The sequence below is a fragment of the Esox lucius genome, chromosome 20 (genome assembly GCF_011004845.1).
Source record: "Esox lucius isolate fEsoLuc1 chromosome 20, fEsoLuc1.pri, whole genome shotgun sequence".
Classification (NCBI taxonomy): Eukaryota; Metazoa; Chordata; class Actinopteri; order Esociformes; family Esocidae; genus Esox; species Esox lucius.
The window spans coordinates 17484118-17507956 of NC_047588.1; the positions used below are offsets into that span (position 1 = coordinate 17484118).

At 41.6% G+C, this 23839-nt stretch overlaps 1 protein-coding gene across 3 annotated transcripts in view; it reads left to right on the top strand.

Annotated features, from left to right (window-relative positions):
* The window catches only part of LOC105019156 (DENN domain-containing protein 4B), a 50833-nt gene extending 32222 nt beyond the window's left edge, over positions 1–18611 (top strand). For 2 of the 3 annotated variants that reach the window (XM_010885102.5, XM_010885103.5), the window contains exons 6-27: positions 1834–2075; positions 4662–4728; positions 6572–6630; positions 6869–7013; positions 7165–7340; positions 7849–7949; positions 8129–8344; positions 8714–8859; positions 9071–9204; positions 9638–9752; positions 10943–11278; positions 11376–11520; positions 11633–11788; positions 12193–12430; positions 12537–12819; positions 12922–13202; positions 14039–14183; positions 14283–14522; positions 14613–14712; positions 14922–15087; positions 15177–15235; positions 15341–18611. In XM_010885102.5, the coding sequence (XP_010883404.5) occupies positions 1834–2075; positions 4662–4728; positions 6572–6630; positions 6869–7013; positions 7165–7340; positions 7849–7949; positions 8129–8344; positions 8714–8859; positions 9071–9204; positions 9638–9752; positions 10943–11278; positions 11376–11520; positions 11633–11788; positions 12193–12430; positions 12537–12819; positions 12922–13202; positions 14039–14183; positions 14283–14522; positions 14613–14712; positions 14922–15087; positions 15177–15235; positions 15341–15486 (3696 nt within the window). In that variant the 3' untranslated portion in view covers positions 15487–18611. The remainder of the gene's footprint in view (positions 1–1833; positions 2076–4661; positions 4729–6571; positions 6631–6868; positions 7014–7164; positions 7341–7848; positions 7950–8128; positions 8345–8713; positions 8860–9070; positions 9205–9637; positions 9753–10942; positions 11279–11375; positions 11521–11632; positions 11789–12192; positions 12431–12536; positions 12820–12921; positions 13203–14038; positions 14184–14282; positions 14523–14612; positions 14713–14921; positions 15088–15176; positions 15236–15340) is intronic. The other variant, XM_020041099.3, reaches the window with a different exon arrangement.
* Positions 18612–23839: the final 5228 nt, after the last annotated feature.

A 23839-nucleotide genomic window follows, 5' to 3' on the forward strand; every position in this document is an offset into this window, starting at 1 on the left:
CCTAATTTCTCCCCCTGTAATATTCCCCCCAGATCGATTCTGTAAATAAGAATTAGATCTTAATCAACTTGCCTAATTAAATAAAAATACATGTTTTATTGGCTATAGCAATGATATTCAACTTTGGACCTCAAAGACTGTTCAATTTCATGTTTCATTGCAACCTCTTAAGCAGATACAAATGTTTCTAGGTTAATTTTGGCACCGCTTTTCTGTATAAGAGGAGCCGGCCAAAAAGAGCGAATGTCTCTTACTGAGTGAGTGACTACCCCTTGTTAAATAGCATAGTGGTTAGAGATGTGGACTCCCATGCAGGAGACAGGTGTTTGATCCACACCTCGGGCAGAACAAAGTATGCATTAGGATTTATTCAGTATATTCCCAAACTTTTCTGGCTACAAGCTTCAGTAAGCCTAAAATGAAACTGTTTAGAGGTCTATTGCCACTCATTTTGGTGGATTTTCACACCTAGTAAATGTGTACCGGTGTATCCTGGCAACATCTCTAACGGCTGAAAGGGTTTTCTTGGCTGCAGGCCTGATAGTCAACAGACTATGTAAGCCTACTTGTCTACTCCAGGAGCATGTGGACATGCACATTTTCCTAACAAGAATAAATGATCATAATAATATGGACATTGCCTAATGATTCTTTACATATTTGTTAAGATCTTACATCTATGGATGCGCTAGCCAGATTTTGTCTGGTTTTCGTTTATTAATTTTATAAAACATATTGCTGTTCAGCTTCCTTCCAAGGATATTTGGTCTAGTCTTATATCTAATCTTAGAAATTATAAAAATGTATATAAGATATATCATTTCATCAAAGAACATTTGTTTTTCACGTTATCTTTCCATGGGGGAAGAGCAATGTTAACCCACTGATGCTGTGCTCCCCTAGCTCGAGTACATTCTAGCCATTTACTGTATTAAAATCTATCCACACAGCTATTTGCACTTTCTAGGTTAGATGCATTTCATTGTCCTAGTACTAGTACTCTATGTGATGACAATATAGTTGAATGTAGTCTCATCTAGATACTTCCAGCAATTGATATGGTTAGATGTTTGAAAAAGAAATACATAGTCTTAACCATAAATGAACAGGCTGGTTTACCGAAGTCCAGCAGTGGCGTAGAGTCCTGGATTGGCCCCTCTCTTTTGTTTTATTCTGTGTGGCATGGACACAACTCGTTGATTTGTTGAATGGAAGCTCCAATTAATGTATAATATCAATTTCAAAATGCTGAAATAACAATGATGTCTCTTCTAAGTGTGTTTCACGGACTGAATATTTTGTAATGTGGTGTGTTCTGTTAATTTTGTTTGATATATATATTAATAATGATTACCGTGGTAACCTAGAACACATCTAATTATGTGGTGAAGCACCATCAGGGTTTATGACATCACAGTGACAAGCCACTAATAAGGTGTTAGGTGGTAATTCTGTGGTTGTAACAACAAAATCTAATTCAATAACCAAGTAGGCCGGGGTATTCATATTTTACAAAAATCCCATGGCTCCCAATAAATTGTTTATCAGGTGTGGTCAAACACTAATGACACCTAGATGTTCTAATGTTGATACATACTCATTATTTGGTGTTTGGCTTGCATGTAGCAATTCAGTATCATGCTTTCCTACCTGAATTCCAGGTTTTGGGTTACCTAGAGATGCAAATTTAAAATGAATGAAATAATACAAAAATATTTCCCACCTTTTCTCTCAGTATCCGTAACATTTGCTGAATGTAACTCTTCGCTTAGTGTCATAGCATTTAGTTATTGATGAATATTACTTCTCTTTGTGTGTCTTGTCCCATCTTAGGTTTATGGTGCTGCCATCCAGTTCTATGAGTCGTTCCCGCGGGAGTGCCTCTCGGAGCGGCAGAGTGTGCGTCTGGGCCTGGTGAGTGTGGTAGACCGGCGGCCCATCACCAATCGCACACTCCAGGTGAAGAAGAGTGTGTGTGTTCTTTCCCATTGGCCGTTCTTCACAGTTTTTCAGAAGTTCCTAACCTTCGTGTACCGATACTCCATCTCCGGGCCCCATGTGCTGCCCCTCGAGAAGTGAGTGGCTTAATTTACACTTAATTAAAAAAACGAGTGTTTCTATAAACCTGTACTAGCTATTGATTAATATTATTAGTTGGTTATTTATATTACCCTTTTAAAAAAAATTGCCGGACCGCATAAGCTGGCTGGTTTACCTTGTTAAAAAGCGTAGTGGTTGTAGAAGCGGACCTGCAAGCTAGTCCGCTTCTCCAACCACTCGCAAGTCTTGCGATCAAATCTCCACAGTGAAAACAAAGTACGCATTTGGGTTTGTTCCAGATAGACAAAAACTTAGCTGGCAATAAACTTCTGTACACTGCAAAAAAAAATTGCCAATCGAACAAAACATTTTCACAATTTTTCAGGAGATATTTGCTTGAAATAAGTTAAATAACCTGCCAGTGGAACAAGACAAATTACACAATCTATACTTGTAAATGAGTTAAAAATCCTTGATAAGACAGATTTCTTTTGCAGTGTATCTGCATTTTATAAAAATAAAATACGGTTATATTGCAACTGTTTCTGGAAGATTTTTGAAGTGCATCCGTGCATACTTTTTGGGTCAAGATAGACAAAGACTTAGCTGACTATAACATTCAGTAGCTATGTTATAGTAAGCCTAAACTAAAATGTTTATGGTTATATTGCGACTGTTTCTGGTGGATTTTCAGCAGTATGCATCTGTGCAAGCTTTTGGGGGTAATAATATAGGCTTTATCAAAACCCCTTGGGCAGTAAAAGAGTTGGGGTTTCCACGATTCTTTCGTGTTTTCATTTGACAAGAAAGTCAGGTATGTCACCTATAGTTATTGTATCAATGTCATTTACGAATGATAGAAAAACTAAAGTTTTTGTGCCATGAAATGGTTTTGGCAGGGAAAAGTTCACCTTAAGTCTCGCTAGCAATTGCTCAATTCTTATGACTTGTAAATGACCTCACAAGCGTTGTCTAGTGGTGCAAATATTTTATGTGCTTTGTTTCCTGTTTTGCCTATGGTATTTGATTTATATGGTATTTACTTTTATTTTGAAATGACTGTGCGACGGAAGTGGCGCAGATAAGAAAGAAAAACAGCGCGCAATCCTCACGTGTAGCCTATAATTCTGTCGAATGAATACGGAGAATGTGAGATATAAGTGATATAAACGGTTCTTTAGCACCTTGGTTATGAGGGAACAAGCTCTTACACACCGTTCACAACACAAGGTGTCAAATAAAAAAGGCTGTGAACCATCAGTTTGAGAGCCCATCTTTAACAGGACTATTCCTAGGAAGTTAGTAGATACTAGTAAACCTATTACTGGCAAATAAGCTGTTAAAACGGCCAGTGGCAAAAGCCATGGTTCATAAACGCTACTTGTGGTAGAAGAAAACTTAATAAGTAACGTTAGTGAGTTAAACACAATGCTGAATATGTTGCGCTGTGGTGTAGTGGTTAAAGACCGTGCCTCCCATGGGAGTTCGAATCTAGTGTGGACGATGGTATTTATTAATTTTAATTGCGGGCCGCAATAAAACTATTTACGTTTAGAGTGCGACTATTTCTTGTGGATTTTCGAAGTATGCATCTGGGCATGCTTTTTGGGTCAGGATAGACAAAAACGTAGCTGGCTACAACATTCAGTAGCTACGTTATAGTAAGCCTAAACTAAAACTGTTTACGGTTATACAGTATTTCTGGTAGATCCCACTATTCTCTCGTCTTTTCACTTGATGAAAAGGTTAGTTATCGTAGTATTTATTGATGGTTAATGTATCAATGTCATTCACTAATGAAAGAAAAAGGAATTGTTTTGTGCCATGAAATGAAAAAGCTTTGGCAGGGAAAAGTTAATCTTCAGTCTCGCTACGTTCGCTATTTGTGATGGAGGTGAACTCAATAAGAAACGTTAGTCAGTTTAACACAGTACTTAAAGGTGTCTAGCCCCTGGCTAAGCGAGAACTACCGTGGCATAGTGGGTAAAGACGGTGCCTCTCATGTGCCAAATCCGAGTTTAAATCCAGTGAGGGCAACAATGTTTATTATTTTTAATTGCTGGCAGGCTGAACTTTGCTTGCCTGGTTTCTTTTCTGGTTTATTTACCTGTATCTGTATTTTTTATATGACATGCTATGTAAGTATCTTTAATTATCTGCTATTTCACTTGGTGTTGACAAACTTACCTCACTGCTTTACAACCATGTTATATTCAATTTTGTTGGACTTCAGGGATACCTTTCCGCATAGCCTGTCCATGTAAACACAGAAAAAGTTTTACTTGTATCAAAATAGAATACAATGTTGGCGCTAAAGTTTGGAATTAAACTATATAATGTATTCAACATCTAAAGACCTGTGTCACTATCCTAAGAGGATTGTCTATTTCTATAAGGATGTACCTAGTGTGAGCCTTTGTTCATGTTTAATCTGTACCATTGCAACTGCAGAACAAGGATAAGGAAGTCCGTTGCTCATGGGGAATGTTTATCAAAACCAAGTAAAATCTCAAAACAATGTGCCTAGGTACTTCCATAACAAACCAATTACATTAAAATACAGATATGGTTTGGAAAAAGTCAACTGGTCCTTTTAATATGAGCGTCTCCTCTCTCTCCAGACACATCTCCAGCTTCATGCACAACGTCCCTTTCCCCTCCCCTCAACGGCCTCGTATCCTAGTGCAGGTATGGACATCCGTCCTTAACTTTGTTCACATTCTCTCCCTTGTATTGATTCCAAAGCACATATTACAACACCTCATTCAACATATTATTAATTGTGACAGGTGTTATAGTTCTAGTTAGAGTGAAAGCTTGCCTGCCTGCCACTGTATGCGTGTGTGCGCGTTACAAGGGGAAATGTACCCAGATTTGACACCAGAAGCATTACGGTGTTTCTCTCTAAAGACTTTACTTCCTTTCTCACAGGAAATAGGCGTTGAGTGGTTAGTGTGTGCAGATGGACTGGGTAAAAATATCACCCAAATGGTTTACATTGTGTACAGAGGCCAAATATATATGCACTCATAATGAACTTTCTTCTCGAATACATTTACATTTGAAAAGAAAGCATTTGTTACTAAAGCTTGTTATTGCATTATCACGAAATAACTGAAAAACAAACACTTCTGGTAGCCATTAATGAGTTCCTGCACCTTTTGTTCTGGCAAATTTTCAGCTGAAAAACTGTTAAAATTCTTCAATGTTTGATGAGTGACCTCCAACAATTACGGTTTTCTGCTTTCGCCACAGTTTATGAATGTTTTTCCGCTCTGGCACCACCTGAACAGTCATACATCTCTTAACCTTTCCCAGGTGCTTTTTGATGTGTGATTGGGATTCTTCTCCTGTTGGATGAACCTTTAGTTGTGATTTGGTGTATGGACACATGGTTTCCCATTGGACTAAACACCTGATGATGATAATACTAATCATTCTACATATTAAAGGGTTTTATCCAACCCCACAGCACTGATCTGTTTTGACAAATAGCTATTTATATAGCCCACAGAACATTTCTCCCCAGTTTATTGAGCCGTTAAATCAGGCTTTCTTTTGATTCTCTTCAGCGGAAGCAACTAAATCAAGCAATTAATGAAAAGAGCACTCTGCCTGAATTTTTTTTTGGCAAAGGTACAGTATTGATGTGCGGTTGCTTTGCTGCCTCTCCTGTAAAGGCCATTTGGAAGTGTGCTAGATGACGACAAATCATGAAATGAGCAGATTTTTAAGGTGTTTTGTGTTAAACCCATTGTCCAAATGGTTTGTCTAACTTGAAGGTGTAGCTCTTTTGATGGATAACAACACCAAATACACATACAAAAAAGCTCCTTGAAAGAGTTTTCATGAATTCATGCTGGGCTGTTCTTGAGTGGACAGTGAAGACTCAAGATCTGAATCAATTTCCGAACCTTTAACGAGAGTTGACAGCAGCTCAAAGCTCAAACGTTGAAAAATATGATCAGTTTGCTCCTGAACAATGGGCCAAATTGGCAGTTAGAATGGTGCAGCAAGGTCATTGATGACAGAAGTGTTTTGTGACAGGCATCTTAACAACCTAGCACTAGCCCCAAGGTGTCTATAAGTATGTCCATATTTTGACTTCAGATGACAAACAAATTGTTTCTCGCAATTGATCTTCAGGTGAGGCAATTGTTTTTAATTTCACTAAAAAAAGAAATGAAAACATACTTAATAAAAGGGTGTCTATATATTTGGCCACAATTGTTTATCAAATTATTTCAAATCAGTAATAGATCCTCCAACTCTAGAAAGTAGTGACGATTGTTTCTTCTTCTTTTAATCTTTTTGGGGTGATTTTTCAAAATAAGTAGTTAACGGGCTTTTTGAACTTAATTCTTAATAAACTGTGTTAAATCAACACATCAACTTGGTGAATGGTGGTCAATAAAATGTATAGCATGCCTTAACTTTCTTCTATACATTAATAGATGATCTGCTATGTGGATTTGTTCATTTGTTAATGACTTACGTGATCCTGTGTGTGCGTACACGTTTGTATTTTCAGCTTTCCCCCTATGACAACCTTCTTCTTTGTCAGCCTGTCTCCTCGCCTTTACCGCTCAGGTCAGTATGACTTCAGCGCTTCAGTCCACCAGGAGTCGCTCTAATCTCTCATCATTATGGAGTGGAATTAGATTGACTAGGTTGAGTCAATATGTAAACTCTGTGGAGGAATGTGTTAACTAGGCACATATTATTGTCCTCTAAATTATTTTATTTATTTGTAACTGTTTTCCTCAATACTGTTTGAATTGGAAAGGATGCTGTACTTGAGTTATCTGTTGTCTTCTTGTCTCTGTAGTGGTGCCAGCTTTGTGAAGCTGCTGCAGAACCTGGGCCCTGAGAACGCCTGTGTCCTGCTTCTGGCCGTGCTGACGGAGCACAAGCTGCTGCTCCACTCCCTCCGCCCTGATGTCCTCACCTCCGTCAGTGAGGCCCTGGTGTCTGTGAGTTAAACACACACACACACACACACACACACACACACAAGCTAATCTAATGTGCAGCCCTTCACCCTACATTTCGCTTGTAGTGTTTTTAGCGGAGGCTACAAACACATATCAAAGAATGCCCTGTCCTCTACCCCCGTCCCTCCAGATGACATTCCCCCTGCATTGGAACTGCCCCTACATCCCCCTGTGCCCGCTGAGGTTGGCAGACGTACTGTGTGCCCCCATGCCGTTCATCGTGGGTGTCCATTCCAGCTACTTTGACCTCTATGACCCCCCAACTGATGTGGTGTGTGTTGACCTAGACACCAACACCATATTTCAGTGAGTACATTAACTCTGAAGGGTCTGGACCTAACGCGACTGGAGGAAGCAACAACACAAAGCATAGTTTGTTTTTGTTCGGTCACTCTGTACAACTGCTAGTGTAGCATGCGGACAAACCAAACTGAAATTCAATCATGCCTTTTCAAGGCAGAACAGCTGTTGATCACCAAGGCTGTAACACTCAGCAAATTCTTTCCATAACAATTTCTCATTCTGTGATCCACATCTGATGACAGAGAGCAGGGCATGTCCTTCTCCACTGTGAAGGTTTACTCTAGTGCTGTTCAACATGTCGGGTATTAGCGTTGCAAGGCTGGCAGCCCTCGGGAACGCCCCCAGCCTAAGTCTGACTCCACTCCCGGCTGGCTCAAGATTTTTTTTTAAGGCATGATTGTATTTCTGTTCAGGGTATGCGTTTGCTCCTCAAGCTGTTGTATCTTCTTCCTCTCTCAGGAAACCAAGATGTTGTCCATAATCCAAAGTTTTATATTCTCTTCTCCTGCAGAGCAGAGGACAAGAAGCCGTTGTCATGGCGATCGCTACCTAGGAAGCATGGCAAGGTTCTGGTGAATTCCCTCACCAACTTGATGAAGACCCTGGAGAAAAGTGAGAAGCAGTTATGGATGCCATCTCCTTTCTTCATTTATCACAGTCTTTCTAAAGTGCACAGTATCTACAGACTGACGGAACGTGTACAAGCCAATCATTGTGTCAGTGCTTTGTATATTCATCTCTGCCCTGGTTTTCCTAACCCTTCTTTAATGTCTGCTCTCCTCCTCTGTCAGTCTACACCCCTGGCCAGGAGGAGGCCACCCTGGAGTTCCTGCTGACGGACTACGACCTGATCTATGGGCGTCAGAAGCAACTGGAGCTTGAGATCCAGGAAGCCTTCTTGCGCTTCATGAGCTGCCTGCTGAGGGGCTACCGTACCTACTTGCTGCCCATCACTCAGGCCCCCTCAGAAAGGACCACCGACTGCAGCTCCCTCTTCAATCTGCAGGGTGTGTGTGTGACCTGAGACCAGAGGCACCAGAGACCCCACAAAGATCCTTAGTCCCTTCTAGGGAAAATCTGATTTCAAGCATAGCGGTCAAGTGTAGTGTTAAATGTATAATTTGATGTACTGTTAGAATTGGGGTTCATTATGTTTAGGGTTAGGACTAGGTCAACTTTAGGCATGATTGTTTGGTTATTTTGGTTAGGGAATGGGGAACATGGATTTCTGGGTTTCAAGTTACCCCAAGGATAGAAAAACAAACGTGTGTTCATGTGTGTGACTCATAACTCACAGACAGTTGCCACACCTGACTGTGTCCTGGTGACATATTTCTATAGTTGTGTTTGAACTCAACCACTTCTGGCTTCTGCAGGCTTCCTGAAGTCACGTGAACGCACCCAGCAGAAGTTCTACACCCAGCTGACCAGGACACAGATGTTCACTCAGTTCATCGAGGAGTGCTCCTTTGTCAGTGACCGCCACGCTTGTCTCGAATTCTTTGATGACTGTGTCCAGAAGGTCGGAATCACATCTTCATGTTACACCACATTTGGCTGTGCACAATATCTGGTGTACAGTTAAAAATATCGATTGCTGGACAAACTAATTGAAATGAGTGGGATCCCACTGTGTTTTTCTATCTATGTATTCCTGTGTATGGGACCTGTTGTCTATCTGTTTATGGATCTGCTTGGGTGTCTGTATCTAACTATGTGCTGTGTGCAAGCAGTCAGATGTGGAGAAGCCAGAGGAGGTGCGTTTGATAGACCTTGATGAAGCCCACAGTGGGGAGCACACAGTTTTCATCATGCCCCCTGAGGAGCCCCAGGAGCCAGATGGTTCAGAGTGCCCTGCTCACTACAGGTACCACAGACACTGCACTACACACCCACGTTCCATGTGCACACAGGGTAGGAATGATCCACGACCGGGGGCAGTTTTTGTGCCGGCCATTAAGTGTGAATGTCTCTTACTGAGTGAGAGCCTGACTGACTGTCTGACTACCCATGGTTAAACAGCGTAGTGGTTAGAGATGCGGCCTCTCATGCAGGGGACCGGGGTTTGATCCTCGCCACTGCCCAAACCAATCCAGCTTTAGGTTTTGTTCAGGATATTCTAGAACTCTTGTTTTCAGTTTACATAGCGTAATTCCAATGGCGTAGTGGTTAGCTGTTCAACTATTTGTTTCCTAAGGAAATGATCTAGCCATGGAGGGATTTGAGTTATAGGTATTGTATAACTATTAGATAACCATCTACTGTCTGTTTACAGTGACAGTGTGTTTGTCTGTTTACAGCTATGAGACGTTTCCTGTACTCTGCATGGAGCTTTTTGACCAGCCCCAGGACCAGCTGCGTGTTCCTACCAAGGGCAGTGCCCCAAGCAGCCCCGCCCCACGACGCACTAAACAGGTATTTTCCTGCTGCCCCAAAGCCCCTTAAAACACACTTAAAACACAGGGCCTCCCAAGTGGAGCAGCTGTCTAAGAAACAGTCCCTATGCTCCATTAAATAACTCTGTTGTGGTACAGGACACTGACAGTTCCCCTGGGTTTACAGTACTGTCAGCTAGCGATGCCTTGCCACATAGCAACATTTTAGTGAAGGACAGGAAATTGTGGTCAAGTTAACTGTAGTCATTAGCAATGGTTCTTGCTGACTTCCTGGTTTAGCATTCAGTTTTATAAGAAGCAACATGGCTTAACAAGTGTCTTTAAGACGATAGATGAGTCATAGTCTTTGACTCTCCCTAGGCTGCTCTGAGTGTTGGTGATGAAAGGTGGCCGTAATCAGAAATTGGATCCACTGAAACATGTAACATTGGGAGAGGGAGTCACACTCTTCTTGCTGAACTATTCAGACCCATGACCTATTCTTTCATTTAACTGAATTACAAATGGTACTTTGAAACTATGTTCTATTTGTTATTTCATTTTAAAACACAAAAAGACAATATATGGTGACAGTTTTTTTTCTTACAAATATTTCCCAACATGAATCCAATGTCACCTTACAATAACTCATTTTAAGTTTCATTGTTTTAAAATAAAATATAAAAGCAACCAATATTACCAGGTACCATTTGTAATTCTATAATTACAGAGGCTGTGTTCTACATTGGGAAATGGATAACTGTCGCTTTAAGGGCTTGTAGTTTCCACCTTTTGAAGGTGTGTTGGTCATTGATGTTGTTGACATCAGTGATTTAAGAGTTATGGCATATTTTTGACTATTGTTTTTTTCTATGATTTAGTTTCCAGCACATAAATTAAACTCACCAAGATTGACTATAAGAAATATCAACCTCTCAGTTTGCTTCCTTCTGCCATATCATCTTAACGTGGTTCACCTGGTCATCAGTATTTCCTCCTGGCTTAACAGTTACCAGAGGAGCCTCATTCACAGTCAGTGCGAGAATTTGGAGAGGAGTATAAGTACTTTTGCAAGGCGCAAGTAAAAAATATGAGCTGAAACCCAACCCTAGTGAATACAAGAGCCTGACTTGCACAGTTTCAATAAATTCTTTAGAATTGTATTAGTATTTACAGATTGGATTGCTTAATCTTATTGAAACTCCTCCAATACCCCCCCCACTACTGTAGGAGATTAAACTGGCACAGAAGCGGGCACAAAAGTATTCAGCGGTGCCTGACATGTGGTCTAAATGTCTGCTGGGCCACTGCTACGGCCTGTGGTTCATCTACCTGCCCACGTTTGTGCGGGCGGAGGGTGCCAAGGTACGTGCCTTACAGACGGCATACGAAGTGCTGAAGCACATGGAGACCAGGAAGGTGGTGCTGCCAGATGAGGTGTGCTACCGGATCCTGATGCAGCTCTGTGGGCAGTACGGCCAGCCAGTGCTCGCTGTCCGGGTCCTCCTGGAGATGAAGAAAGCTGGGATCACGCCTAACACAATCACCTATGCATACTACAACAAGGTGAGCTACGATTCACCTCCTGAATAAAAAAATAAAAGAAGACTTTAACCCTAGATTTTATTCAAATTGACTCACCTGTGGCTTGGTACTCTCTCAGGCAGTGCTGGAGAGCAAGTGGCCCTCCACGAATCAGGGGGGCCGTCTGCGCTGGGCTAAGCTGCGTAATGTTCTGATGGCTGTGGCTCAGTTCAGACAGCCAATCAGACAGCGGCAAAAGAGTGGTTCAGTGGGCTCAAGGACAGGTCAGGAATGGGAGATATTTACTTTATTTTCTTCAATTGTGAACCTCATGAATGAACAACATATCCTATTTGTTAAAACACAGAGGTGAAACTTTTCTTTCTTCTAAAAAAGATGTTACAATGGACTGTAACCAACAATCCCGCCCACAATCAAGCCTGATTCGTCAGTCCAGCTGGAGCGGCCTGAGTGAAAGCTCCAGCCATGAGTCCCTGACTGGGTCTATAATGAAGAGTAACAGTTTGAACAGTATGAGAGCTTCAACAGACAGTGAGTGGCCTATACATTTTTACACTTTCGTTGGAAATCAACATGCATATTTAAGTAAAATGGCCAAAGGTGGTGTGGTTAATTAAGTGATAATGCACGAGGGTGTGGAGTATATTGTTAATATGCTACTGCTAATAGCTGACGCGTCAGTGAGTTTACATTGATCATATATACCGGTTGCATTGAATCCTGAATGCTTATTGGCTGAAAGCTGTGGTATATAAGACTCTATACCACTAGTAAAAATATACTGTTCTAACCAGTTTATGACAGGAGTAATGCACCTCTGGGGTTTGTGAATTCGGGCAACCTACATTGTGCTTTATGGCATGAACATAACCTAACACATCAAGCAACTGAGTATAACGTATGTTACCACTCTCCTGACAATTCACACTCGACAGAAACAAAGCTCTCAAGGAAGATGCTGCTCCGGAACGCAGGTGCTAATGGCTCCAGTGAACCTGCCTCCCGAAAGCCCCCCGCGGGTCCACGAGACCCCGCGACCCCTTCCCCCCTCCCCTCGGATGGTGTACTGGTGCGCCGTGACCAGGTGTGTTTGTCTACCTTTTACAAAGACTGTGCCGAGACCGCTGGCTCGGAGAGCGACTGCAGCTGCCAGCCTGGGGAGAGAGACAGCAGGTGAGGGGGCGGAGCATCTGAGGCGTTCGGATTGGCGTCACGCTTTCAATATCAGCCCGGCACACTATATGGGTATTCGCCTTCACCTCCTCCGGTCTCTCCGTAGGCCACCTGGTCCTCGGCACACTGCGAGCCGCAAGGCCGTTGATGAGAACTACAACAACGTGTCCTCGCCGAGTCGGGGGGGCCTGGCGGGAAAACTACAGCAGCTGCTCACGCCCACTCGCCACGGAGCCTCCATGAGACGGGCTACCAGCGTAGACGCCCGGCGCTCAGGGCGACAAAACGGGCCGGGGAGCAAAGTGTCGGAACAGAAACCGCCCCGAAAGTCCCAGGTTGGTGAGAGCTTGCTGAAGGCCAAGGAGAGGCTCTACAACGCCACCTCTGAGGTAAGGGAGTCTAACTGGACGGTGTGGACGTTTGCCGATGTGGTCTGAAGTCCTAAACCTTTTACAACAGGCCTTGTGTTCTTCCACACTTCCCCTCTGTAGAGTTCTCTGTCGGTGGGGAGTGACATTGACCTGCCTGACAACACCAGCTTGGCCTTTCCTCTCCGCAAGTCCTGGGACTCTAACCAAGACAGGGCCGGACTGGAGGTGCTGATGTCAAGCTGTTCCCTGTGTCGGAGCTGTAACTCCCTGGTCTATGACGAAGAGATAATGGCCGGGTGGACGTCGGATGACTCCAACCTCAACTCCAGCTGCCCCTTCTGCTCGGCCACGTTCGTCCCCTTCCTAAATGCCGAGATCTGTGACTTGGGGCCTGTCAGCAGGTAGGTCTGGAATACCACTGAAACCATATCACCACACAGACCAGGATGTCCTTCCTTCACTCTTATTCCGTCTGACTGTGGCCATAATGCTATCATGTGGAACAGTAAGTACACTTCTTGGAAAGTTGTTTTTTGTTGTTTTTTGGGACACATGGATTTTTCATCTCAATGTTGGCTGGTTCTTCTCAAGTATAGATTGTCTAATCATTTGCACCCGTTTTGGTGCAGCTGATTCAATTAGTCATTTCTTGAATTTGGTTGTCGCTATCTGGCAATTGTGTTGAAGTGAAGTGAAGTGAACATTACATATACATATAATGTAAAAATATAAAAACAAGTCAACTTTGAGGTGGGTGTACTTTGTTACATGACTATAATGTACTCCTCACCGTTATATATTTCAAAGTGGAAGCTAGCATTTTTTATGAGGCTATACTAATCCTTTATCACACAATCAAGTGACTTTGTATTTTGTTAAGGTATTTTTTCCGTCATTTTCAATGCTGAAATTGTTATATTTTGCTGGAAGAGCAGTGTGAATCACAGTCCAATGAACAACCAGCTAGAGCAGTGTGAATCACAGTCCAATGAACAACCAGCCAGAGCAGTGTGAATCACAGTCCAATGAACAACCAGCTAGAGCTGTGTGAATCACAGTCCAATGAACAACCAGCCAGAGCAGTGTGAATCACAGTCCAATGAACAACCAGCCAGAGCAGTGTGAATCACAGTCTAAGTGCATGTAGTGAGGACTGTATTATATTTCAAATAAACATTCAAAATGTTTGTGACCCAGTCACTTAATTTGGGCTAATATGAAAAAGCGCTCCCCACAGCCTGGAGCCTACCAATTGGAATACAGAGGACGAGGTGGAAAGTGCTGCTAAGCCCCCTGGTGGTTCGGATGCCATCCTGCCTCTTAACGGTGTGAGTGAGGACTCCATCTCGGAGACCAGTGGCTACTCTGACACCAGCACCACGGTACAACATCTGTGTATTTTTTTTTAATCTTTATTCGTGGGCTTCTAATAAATATACAGACTGAGAGTATACCCGCAGTTAACATGTGGCTGACCCCAGGGTTCGTTGCCGGGCGGGCCGCCCCCGGTGACCGTGGCCTACCTGAGCCCCCTGGTGCTGCGGAAGGAGCTGGAGAGTCTGCTGGAAAACGAGGGTGAGACGGTGCTTGCACAGGGCCAGCTCCTGGAGAACCACTCCATCATCTTCTGGAACCTGGTCTGGTATTTCCAGCGCCTCGGCCTTCCCTGCAACCTGCTGCAGCTGGTCCGTTCCTCGCCGCTGGCCAACCAGCTAGCCCAGGTAACTCCCTCTCCAGGGTTGTGATTCATTATCACTGTAATGCCTGGTGTCCTCATACTAACGCTGATCTCCTGGCTGTGGTGGCGTCAGACGACAGAGAACACGGCGGTGAGGGTGAGACTGATGTGGGACACGCTGAGCCCTGACACAAACCACTGGCCCCCACTCTATATTATCTGGAGGATACACAGTAAGACGCCCCCGTTTTGTATCAAAGGTGTTGTGTTAAAAAGAATTGTGATCAAATGATTCACATGGCGTTAAACCAGAACTTAATTATAACTGAATAAATACTCAGACACAGACACAGTGGTAACCAAACAATGCTAATGTTGCTTTCTTTGTGTTGTCTTCTTTTCCCCTCCGACTGGCTCTCTGTCTCCTTTTCATCTGAAAAAGGTGGTGCGCCTGTGCCCAACCACAGCTGGCGGAGGCACAACCACCCGTTCACCCTGGCCTTCCTGGAGGAAGTGCTGCGCTGCGTCGGCATGAATGAGGTGCACAAGGGAATCACCCTCTTCCTGGATACCGTACTCAAGCAACCGGGCCCGCCCAAGATACAAAGGTGACGGCAGGAAACGGCCTCCGAATGATCAAATGTTTTGATTTCAATCGTTTGGTGGAATAAAATGTTTTCCTTTGTTGTTTATCTAGGAGTCTGTACAGAGAGATGCTGTTCCTCACACTGGCTGCCATGGGCAGGGATCACGTGGGTAAGCAGTCTCTTTAAACAGATTGCCAACAAGAGACCATTATTTGCAACTTTATTATAGTTTTTGATTAAGCAGGGTTATTGCTTATGTCACTGTCTCTTTTAGCTGCCTTTGACAAGAAATACAAGGCTGCGTACCAACGGCTTAGTGGCTCCTTGGGTCGTGAAGAGCTCCGCAGAAAGAGAGCCCAGCCACCCAGCCCCAAGGCTGTGGACTGCAGACGGAGCTTCCTTATTCCCCTCGAGTGCTAATTCCCCCTCCAGCTGATTCCACCTTTGCACCCCATTGTTGCCACCACCTCGGGAACAGTGATACCCGGGTGCCAGGAAGAAGGCATGAGGAAAGCTTGACTGAAAAACACAGAGGAAACAATGCCTTCACATCTGGACCGCTCCGCTCTGCTGCCCCCTAGTGACACCTGGCAGCCGTGCTGCATCCTCCAGTCTGCACCACTTTACCTCACTGTGCTTTGTTTGTGTGAACCTTGTATGTCCATGGAAACTTCATTCACTTCAATTGTCAAACTGGACAGTTTCCTCAACTCGATCATATGAGGCATATAGGTTGGCTACAGTAATGATTGGACCTGGTAGATTTAACCCCTTTTGCCTATTGCTCCAAGTGCTTATATACACAATTGCATCTTCATCATCAATATAATTTGTGCTGTTTTTTTTGGTCCTAGGCCATTACATTTATCGGTATGCAACATGTGAAGCCTGTTACCGAACTGCAATCTATGCATTCAGTGTGAACATATTTTAGAACTTGCATCACATTGTTTTTAGACAGAAAATGGGAGATATTTAGATTCTTAATTGTGGTAGGAAGTGTCAGTATCTTCAAATGTAGGTTTCTGCAGTAAATTGCAGGGGTACTTATCTCACAGTCAGAACCTTTCAATTGCATTTCATGTCTCTTACTATTTTGTTTCCCCCTTCTGGAATCATTTCTGCTAGAATGACCTTCAGTGGTGAGGTTTATCATTTTGGAGATAGACCACATCAGCAAGTCTCTGCCAATCAAAAAGCATGATGTTCACTCTGGGCGAAGAGGTTGATTATTGACTTAGGGAGAGGATGAGGGGAGAATTATGTCAACTCTGAAATTGTATTTGGTTGAGAATTATGTCAGTTGGAAAAAGATAATGGATAGAGGCAGTTTCCTATAGGTTACAGGAGCAGATGAGAACATTTCTAACCTTGCTCAGTGGGGAACAAAAATTATCTATGATATCCTTAGTTTGAGTTTGTTTCAGCCCATAGTGTGAATAGAGCTGTGATTGAACTTGGTGCGAAGCAGGAAATGGAAGATGGTATATAAGTATTAGCAGAAAGCTAGATTACAACATCAGAAACGGTGTTTCACAATTATTTATGTAAATTGTTAGTTCTAATAGGCCAATTTGTGGTCTGTCATGTGCAGATTGTTGATTCTAACAGGGATGAGTAGCTTTACTACTTCAGTTAGGTCATTCCAAGAGATTAGCTGGTGGCACCAGAATAGAGTTTGCGAAAGATATGGAACCATAACTATATGGCCTTGGTTTACAAACCCTCCAGCAAAGACAATACTACCACCAATGAAGTTACTGTCTATGAACAGTGTAATTGTGGTCTAAAAAGGTTGTATTTCATGTCATCTGCATTTCAAACAACCTTCCTCCAAAGTGAGTTTATATGTAAGAATTGACAGAACGATCTCAGATACCAGAAATATTTCCAGGGCCGTGGTATCTTGTAATGACTGCGATGGAGGTTTTGTAGGTGGGATCAGAGTCATCTGCGATTTGTTGTCATCACCGTACATAGTACTAACTAATCACTGTCATTCACCACACATGTAGGCCAGATGTGGACGTGGAGGAAGTTTCCTTGTAGGCCAGTTGTGGGCATAGGTGGGTTAACAGTGTTTGGCAGAGATTAAAAAACAATGTAAGATTCACTTGAGTTAAAGTAGCTAAGCTACTTCGCTGTCCATTCTTACCTACTAGGTTCTTGTTTTAGTGTACAGTGTATACATGTGAGGCCTTTGTTCTCATTTTTCAACCCTTTATTTGTGGTTCAGCTTTGTAGATGACAACAATATATAATTTGCACAATTAAAGAATATAGGATTTTTCATTTTTGTTCATTTTCATATAATTTTGTTACATTGTTAAAAGCCTCTGTTACTTCAATGTGTTTTTTTTTTTGTGTTTTTTTAGGAGTGCTGTATAGCAGAGAGAAGAGAATTCCTTTTCGTCTGCTTTTTAAAGATTGTGTGAGTGAAATGATTGTCCCAGCTAGGGAGTAAAGCTGTGATTGAAACTGTTTCCCCCTTGACTGTGGAAAGTTTATATTTTGTTTAAAACATTACAGGGAGGTGAAGTTGTAGGGAGAACAAATGTAATTATATCATACTATTTTAGTGTTAACCTGAGGGTGAGATATTTTTAATAGCACTGATTGTGTTGTGTGTTTATTCTTATACCACTGAAATACAAGGGAGAAATTGTTTTAGCTGCATCCAGAAAAAAAGTGCTGACTGGAAGAAAGCATTGAGTATTCTCAAACAGTAGAGGGCAGTGGGATAGTGAATTGGACTTGAAGAGGCAAATGAGCAACCCTGGTCTTCAAATGTTATGTCTTCAGCAATAACATGGTGTATTCATGGGGGGGACCTTGGTTGGCTAATAACAATGTCCTGAAGGAGACCCAAGAGGAAATGTTCAAAGTAACTGCCCAATGAAAATATAATGTTCTGTTAAGTCATACCCAAAAATCCTGCTCAAATGGACTGTATAAAAAATGCTGTGGGGTCATAACGTCATACTCCCAAGGAGGATGAGGTGGCTAATCTGCTGTCTAAAGATGGATGAGAACAAATGTAACAGACTACTAGCATAGATATATTAATTGACCGTAATTTGCCTGCATTATTCTGTTATCGGGGGAATGCCTATAACATTGCAACACATAGAAGCTGCTTTTTAATATACTTAATTACCAGTAAGGAAAGACAAATATTTAGTCGTACTGTTAGTAATTACAGTTCATATCACTGGGCAGTTACTTTAATAATGGTTTGAGTTATGGGTTGATTAAAATAGCTTGTAATTCAAGACTTTCCTGTTCGGAATTAGATGATTAAAATAATGCCTGTGTTTTCTCCCCAGCGTAGGCAATATTCAATGTATGGCCACTTTGTTATGCACCAGACTTCAAGGGGATATTATGGGTGATTTATATTTGCATTTATTTTATTGGTCAAGTAAACAGAGGAATGAAGATTTAAGTATTTAAAATGTTGTGTTTGCTGTTATAATTTATATGGCTGTGACTTCAGTTGTAAATGTCTTGTTTTATATTAAAAAAAGAAAAATACAGAAAGATTCCCCAAACAGCTGTTTATTGTATGTTTTTTGTAATGTCTAACAAAAGAAACAGAGTGAGTCTAAATCTGTTTTTAATTATATTTTTGGCATTGAATGTTATTACAGTTTTTCTGATTTGCTAAAACACTAAACACCATTCTCGGAACCAAATTCTCAGTGGCCTAAACCCATTTGTTGAATCAGTCACTCTTATGGCAAAACCGAAAAAAATGTCCACAGACCACCAAGCTTGGTACAGAGAAATGGTGTGAAAGCTCACCAGTATGCAGGGAGAGAAGGAGGACTAGTCATTCCAGCTCAGATTAGGCGACTGTGATCGTTACTACGTGAATTCTTAAAGCCCATTATGTGGCTAATAGGATAAAGTTCTTGTCACTGCTGGACAGACAATGATCTACAAAAAGAGCTCTTAATGCTGCCATACTGCTCACTGTTTAACCAGCTAGGCCTGGGTATTACTCCACTACACTTTCAGTGGGTACTATGAGGGCTAAGTTACTGAGTAGGTAGCTGTGGTTCCTGCTCTTGATATGTGGTGTCCATTTGCCCTTTTATTTGGGTTTTTGTAATCCGGTGGCGGTTTTTGCTTGTGCTCTGTGAGACTTTGGATGCTGTGGCATGTGGGTGGTGCATCTTTTTTTAATTGTAAAACAGGATAAAACTGCTGTGTGCTATGAGCTGCTCGAGAACTACTCTTGTGAAATATATTACATCCTCAAATCCTCCCCAAGGATTTGAAGTGTGGCCAGTGAAGAGTGCTGATTAGCCAATAATGGGTAAGATCCCAACTGTGATATCAGGACAACCTACGACAGGCACAGTCTTGCATCTGGTCCCAATCTGCAATATACTGCTCCGACAAAAATTAAGCGACCACTGCACCCTTTTCTTTCCTTTCCAAAAAGGTTGAAAAGGAAAGTTTTGCGTGAGGAACAGAAGCATTCAATTATCAGTGGTCTCTTAATTTTATCCCTTCTGTTCCTCACTCAAAACCTTTCTTTTTGACTTTTTTGCAAAGGAAAGAAAAAGTGCAGTGGTCTCTTAATTTTTTTCCGGAGTTGTACATACCTGAGGTACATGTGTACATAACCCAGAAACAGGATCTGTGCTGAACAAATAGTACAATGACAAGGCCAAAAACCGTGGAGGTTGTCGAGTGACAGTCAGACAAATGCACTAGATTCCTAACAACACATTGTGACAGTCTCACTCAAGACTGGTGCACCAAACGTGCTGGTTGTTTTGTGGTTTTCCTGGAGCGTGGGCCCTCACATCTCCGGATATACAAGTAAGGTACGACGCACTACTTACTTATTGTGTTTGTCTGTCTGTATTATGTGTGTTTTTTTGTGTGAGATTATGTGATTAAGTGTGAGAATATGCATTAGAAAAAGAAAAAAAGGGAAAAAAGATGGGGTGCAGAAATGATGCTAATAATAACAGTATTGACTTGTATGACCTACATGACTGTTCGGCACAAAGTAATTCAGTATATTAACCTAGTACACCCCAAAACACAATCTGTATAATACATTTTTTCTAATATAAAATCAGGAAACACTGAATTGGAGAATGGGAGATCTGTAACGTCCTTAGAGCCTATTGATGGTGTGGTAAACTGACACCTTGGCTTTCTTTGCAAATTCTCTAAAGATCTAAACTTTTAAGGGTTATAATGATCTTTCAGTCTTCCTTTGTTATTGGCCTTTTTCTTGACATTATACTACTTCCTGCGGTACAATACTGTCCAGTGAAGGCTTAAGAGGGTGTAATAACACAGTCTGTTCCAGCACTGCTTTTATACAGTCAGAGGGGTTTGTAAGTAATGAACAAAAGTTGAGACACCTATAGGTGATGGTTTAGTTAACTTCCATTGCCACAGAACAGATGTAAGTTGTTAACCCCTTGCTTGTTCCCTAAAATGTTCCCTGAAATGTACAATATTTTTACAACTTACCTTTGTACCATGTCAGGTTATTCACTGGATTGAGATGTTTTATTTTCAATAATATCTGGAACATTATGGGTGTTCTAAAGTTTTGACTGGTAGTGTATGTACTGGTAATTTAAAAAATAAAGGACATTTCATTCTATTTAAAGTTTTATTTTAAAACATTTACATGCAAAATGAAATATTGTAACATAACATTTGTTTGAGTTTTTCTGGAAGCTCCCAGTTTAGTTTAGTTTAACATTGACCACATCTGTGAACCATTAAAGTTGCCGTTACATTATCTGGATAAAAATCCCACCGTTTAAGGACCAAAGACCATGCTCCAGAATTTAGAGAAAGTGAAACAAAAGTATAGATGAAGGCTACAAAATAAGTGTTTGGATATCTCAGTCAGCACAATAATCGGAAAGTGGAAGCTGAATCACACCACTCAGGTAATGGCAAGAAAATCCATCCCTCAAAACTCAATGCTCACACAAGGAGACTTGTGATAGAAGCCACAGAGGCCAACAATCCCTTTGAAGGAGCTACAGAGTTCAGTGGCTGGGAGTGGATAAATGTTCATCCTCCAACCATATCAAGAGCTTTGCATGAACTGGTGTTAAACTGGTTACCCCCCTGTCTCAGCCCCAAGGTTTTACGCTGCTAAAACCTCGGTCCTAGAGAGTAGGCCTTGTGTCTTGGTCCTTTAAACTTAGGAGGACATGACCCCTTGGACTACACATCAGGACTACCAGGCCCAAAGGACTTGTAACTGTCCTTGTCCAAAGTCCTCCTGGTTGTGTTACAGATCAAGTAGCTGATGATACTTGACGATTCCTACTGTTCCCACCTGATTATACCTGTCCTTATCCACCTGGCCGTGCAGCTGACTGAGACAAATTTTTTATTGAATCTGGACACAGACCACATGCATTTATTATTTATTTATTTACAATTTGTACTCTTAAAATGTTCACTCAGCACAGCCAGAAGAGGACTGGCTACCCATCAGAGCCCAGTTCCTCTCCAGGTTTCTCCTAAGGTTTGAACCTATTAGGGAGTTTTTCCTTGCCACTGTGCTTCAACCCTGTTGTTGCTTGCTCTTTGGGGTTTCAGGCTGAGTGTTTTGTTAAAGTACTTTGTGGCAAAAGGCTATATAAAATACATTTGATTGAGCTCTGTATAAAACTGGCATGTATTTGATGGTGGCATGAAATTACAATATTAGTAATTATGTATGTACATTTTATATGTATGTACATTTTATTTTAAACAATGTACTCACTGCAGAAGAATATTGTCACGTCTCTAGGTGGGAACACAGGAGAGGTGTAGGACCCAGATGCAGAGAGATTGATTAAAATCATGTTTAATTCCAAAAGTGTTTAATTCCAAAGGGTTAAGGCAGAAATTGTAGTCAAAACACAAAGCTCAGGTCATAAGATTTTCCAGGCAGGCAATCACAAGAGCTGGGCAGAATCGTTAGTCGAAGAACCACAGGGCCAAGGTCAGAACACAAAATCACGACTAAATATCGTAAGTATGTCGCTTTCACAAACAATACCTCAAAATAAACAAAAACAAAAACAGAACTAATATAGAGGGAGCTAACAAGGCACAGGTGTAATAATAATGACAAAAGAATAGGCTAGGTTCAAAAACAAAGAAAACAGAACAGAAAAGGCTACATTCAAGAACAAATGCAAAACCAAAACAGAATCTCACAAATACAGCCCAATATTTTCAATGGGAACTGATTTAATACTGGTGAGAACGAGCGCCATTATGAGAGTTGCTAATTAGTTAGCTATGAATATCATAAAGGGGTGTGGGTTTGCTGTTGTCCATGTCTATACCATTTCAGAAACCTAGACTAGACTTTTTTCTTTGTCTCTTTCACTCACAGACACTTTGCAGGCCATTCCCAGTTGGACCAGACCCCAATTATCTTCTTTCATGTTAAAACTTCTAACTCCAACTAGCAAATTGAATGGCCACATAAGAACATAAAGTGCGGTCTTCACTTAATGGCACCTTTGGTAAAGATTAACAAAAAATACTATTCATACTGTATACTGTTGTTAATAAGTGTTATTGTATCCTAAAAATGTTCTAGAAATGTAACCTTTAATTCACATAAGAAAATAAATAAATCAGTCAATAAACTAATTGACATTTTTGGTTAATATGTGTCTTGATTACTGGTACCCATAAAAAAATGTACACACCCGATTCCAAAAAAGTTGGGACACTGTACAAATTGTGAGTAAAAAATGAATGGAATAATTAACAAATCTCATAAACTTATATTTAATTCACAATAGAATATAGATAACATATCGAATGTTGAAAGTGAGACATTTTGTAATGTCATGCCAAATATTGGCTCATTTTGGATTTCATGAGAGGTACACATTCCAAAAAAGTTGGGACAGGTAGCAATAAGAGGCCAGAAAGGTTAAATGTACAGATAAGGATCAGCTGGAGGACCAATTTGCAACTTATTATGTCAATTGGCAACATGATTGGGTATAAAAAGAGCCTCTCAGAGTGGCAGTGTCTCTCAGAAGTCAAGATGGGCAGAGGATCACCAATTCCCCCAATGCTGCGGCAAAAAATAGTGGAACAATATCAGAAAGGAGTTTCTCAGAGAACAATTGCAAAGAGTTTGAAGTTATCATCATCTACAGTGCATAATATCATCCAAAGATTCAGAGAATCTGGAACAATCTCTGTGCGTAAGGGTCAAGGCCGGAAAACCATACTGGATGCCCGTGATCTTCGGGCCCTCAGACGGCACTGCATCACATACAGGAATGATACTGTAATGGAAATCACAACATGGGCACAGGAATACTTCCAGAAAACACTGTCGGTGAACACAATCCATCGTGCCATTCGCCGTTGCCGGCTAAAACTCTATAGGTCAAAATATAAGCCGTATCTGAACAGGATCCAGAAGCGCAGGTGTTTTCTCTGGGCCAAGGCTCATTTAAAATGGACTGTGGCAAAGTGGAAAAGTGTTCTGTGGTCAGACGAATCAAAATTTGAAGTTCATTTTGGAAAACTGGGACACCATGTCATCCGGACTAAAGAGGACAAGGACAACCCAAGTTGTTATCAGCGCTCAGTTCAGAAGCCTGCATCTCTGATGGTATGGGGTTGCATGAGTGCATGTGGCATGGGCAGCCTACACATCTGGAAAGGTGTGTCAGTTGCTGACAGTTATAACCAAGTTCTAGAACAACCTATGCTCCCATCCAGACGTCGTCTCTTTCAGGGAAGACCTTGC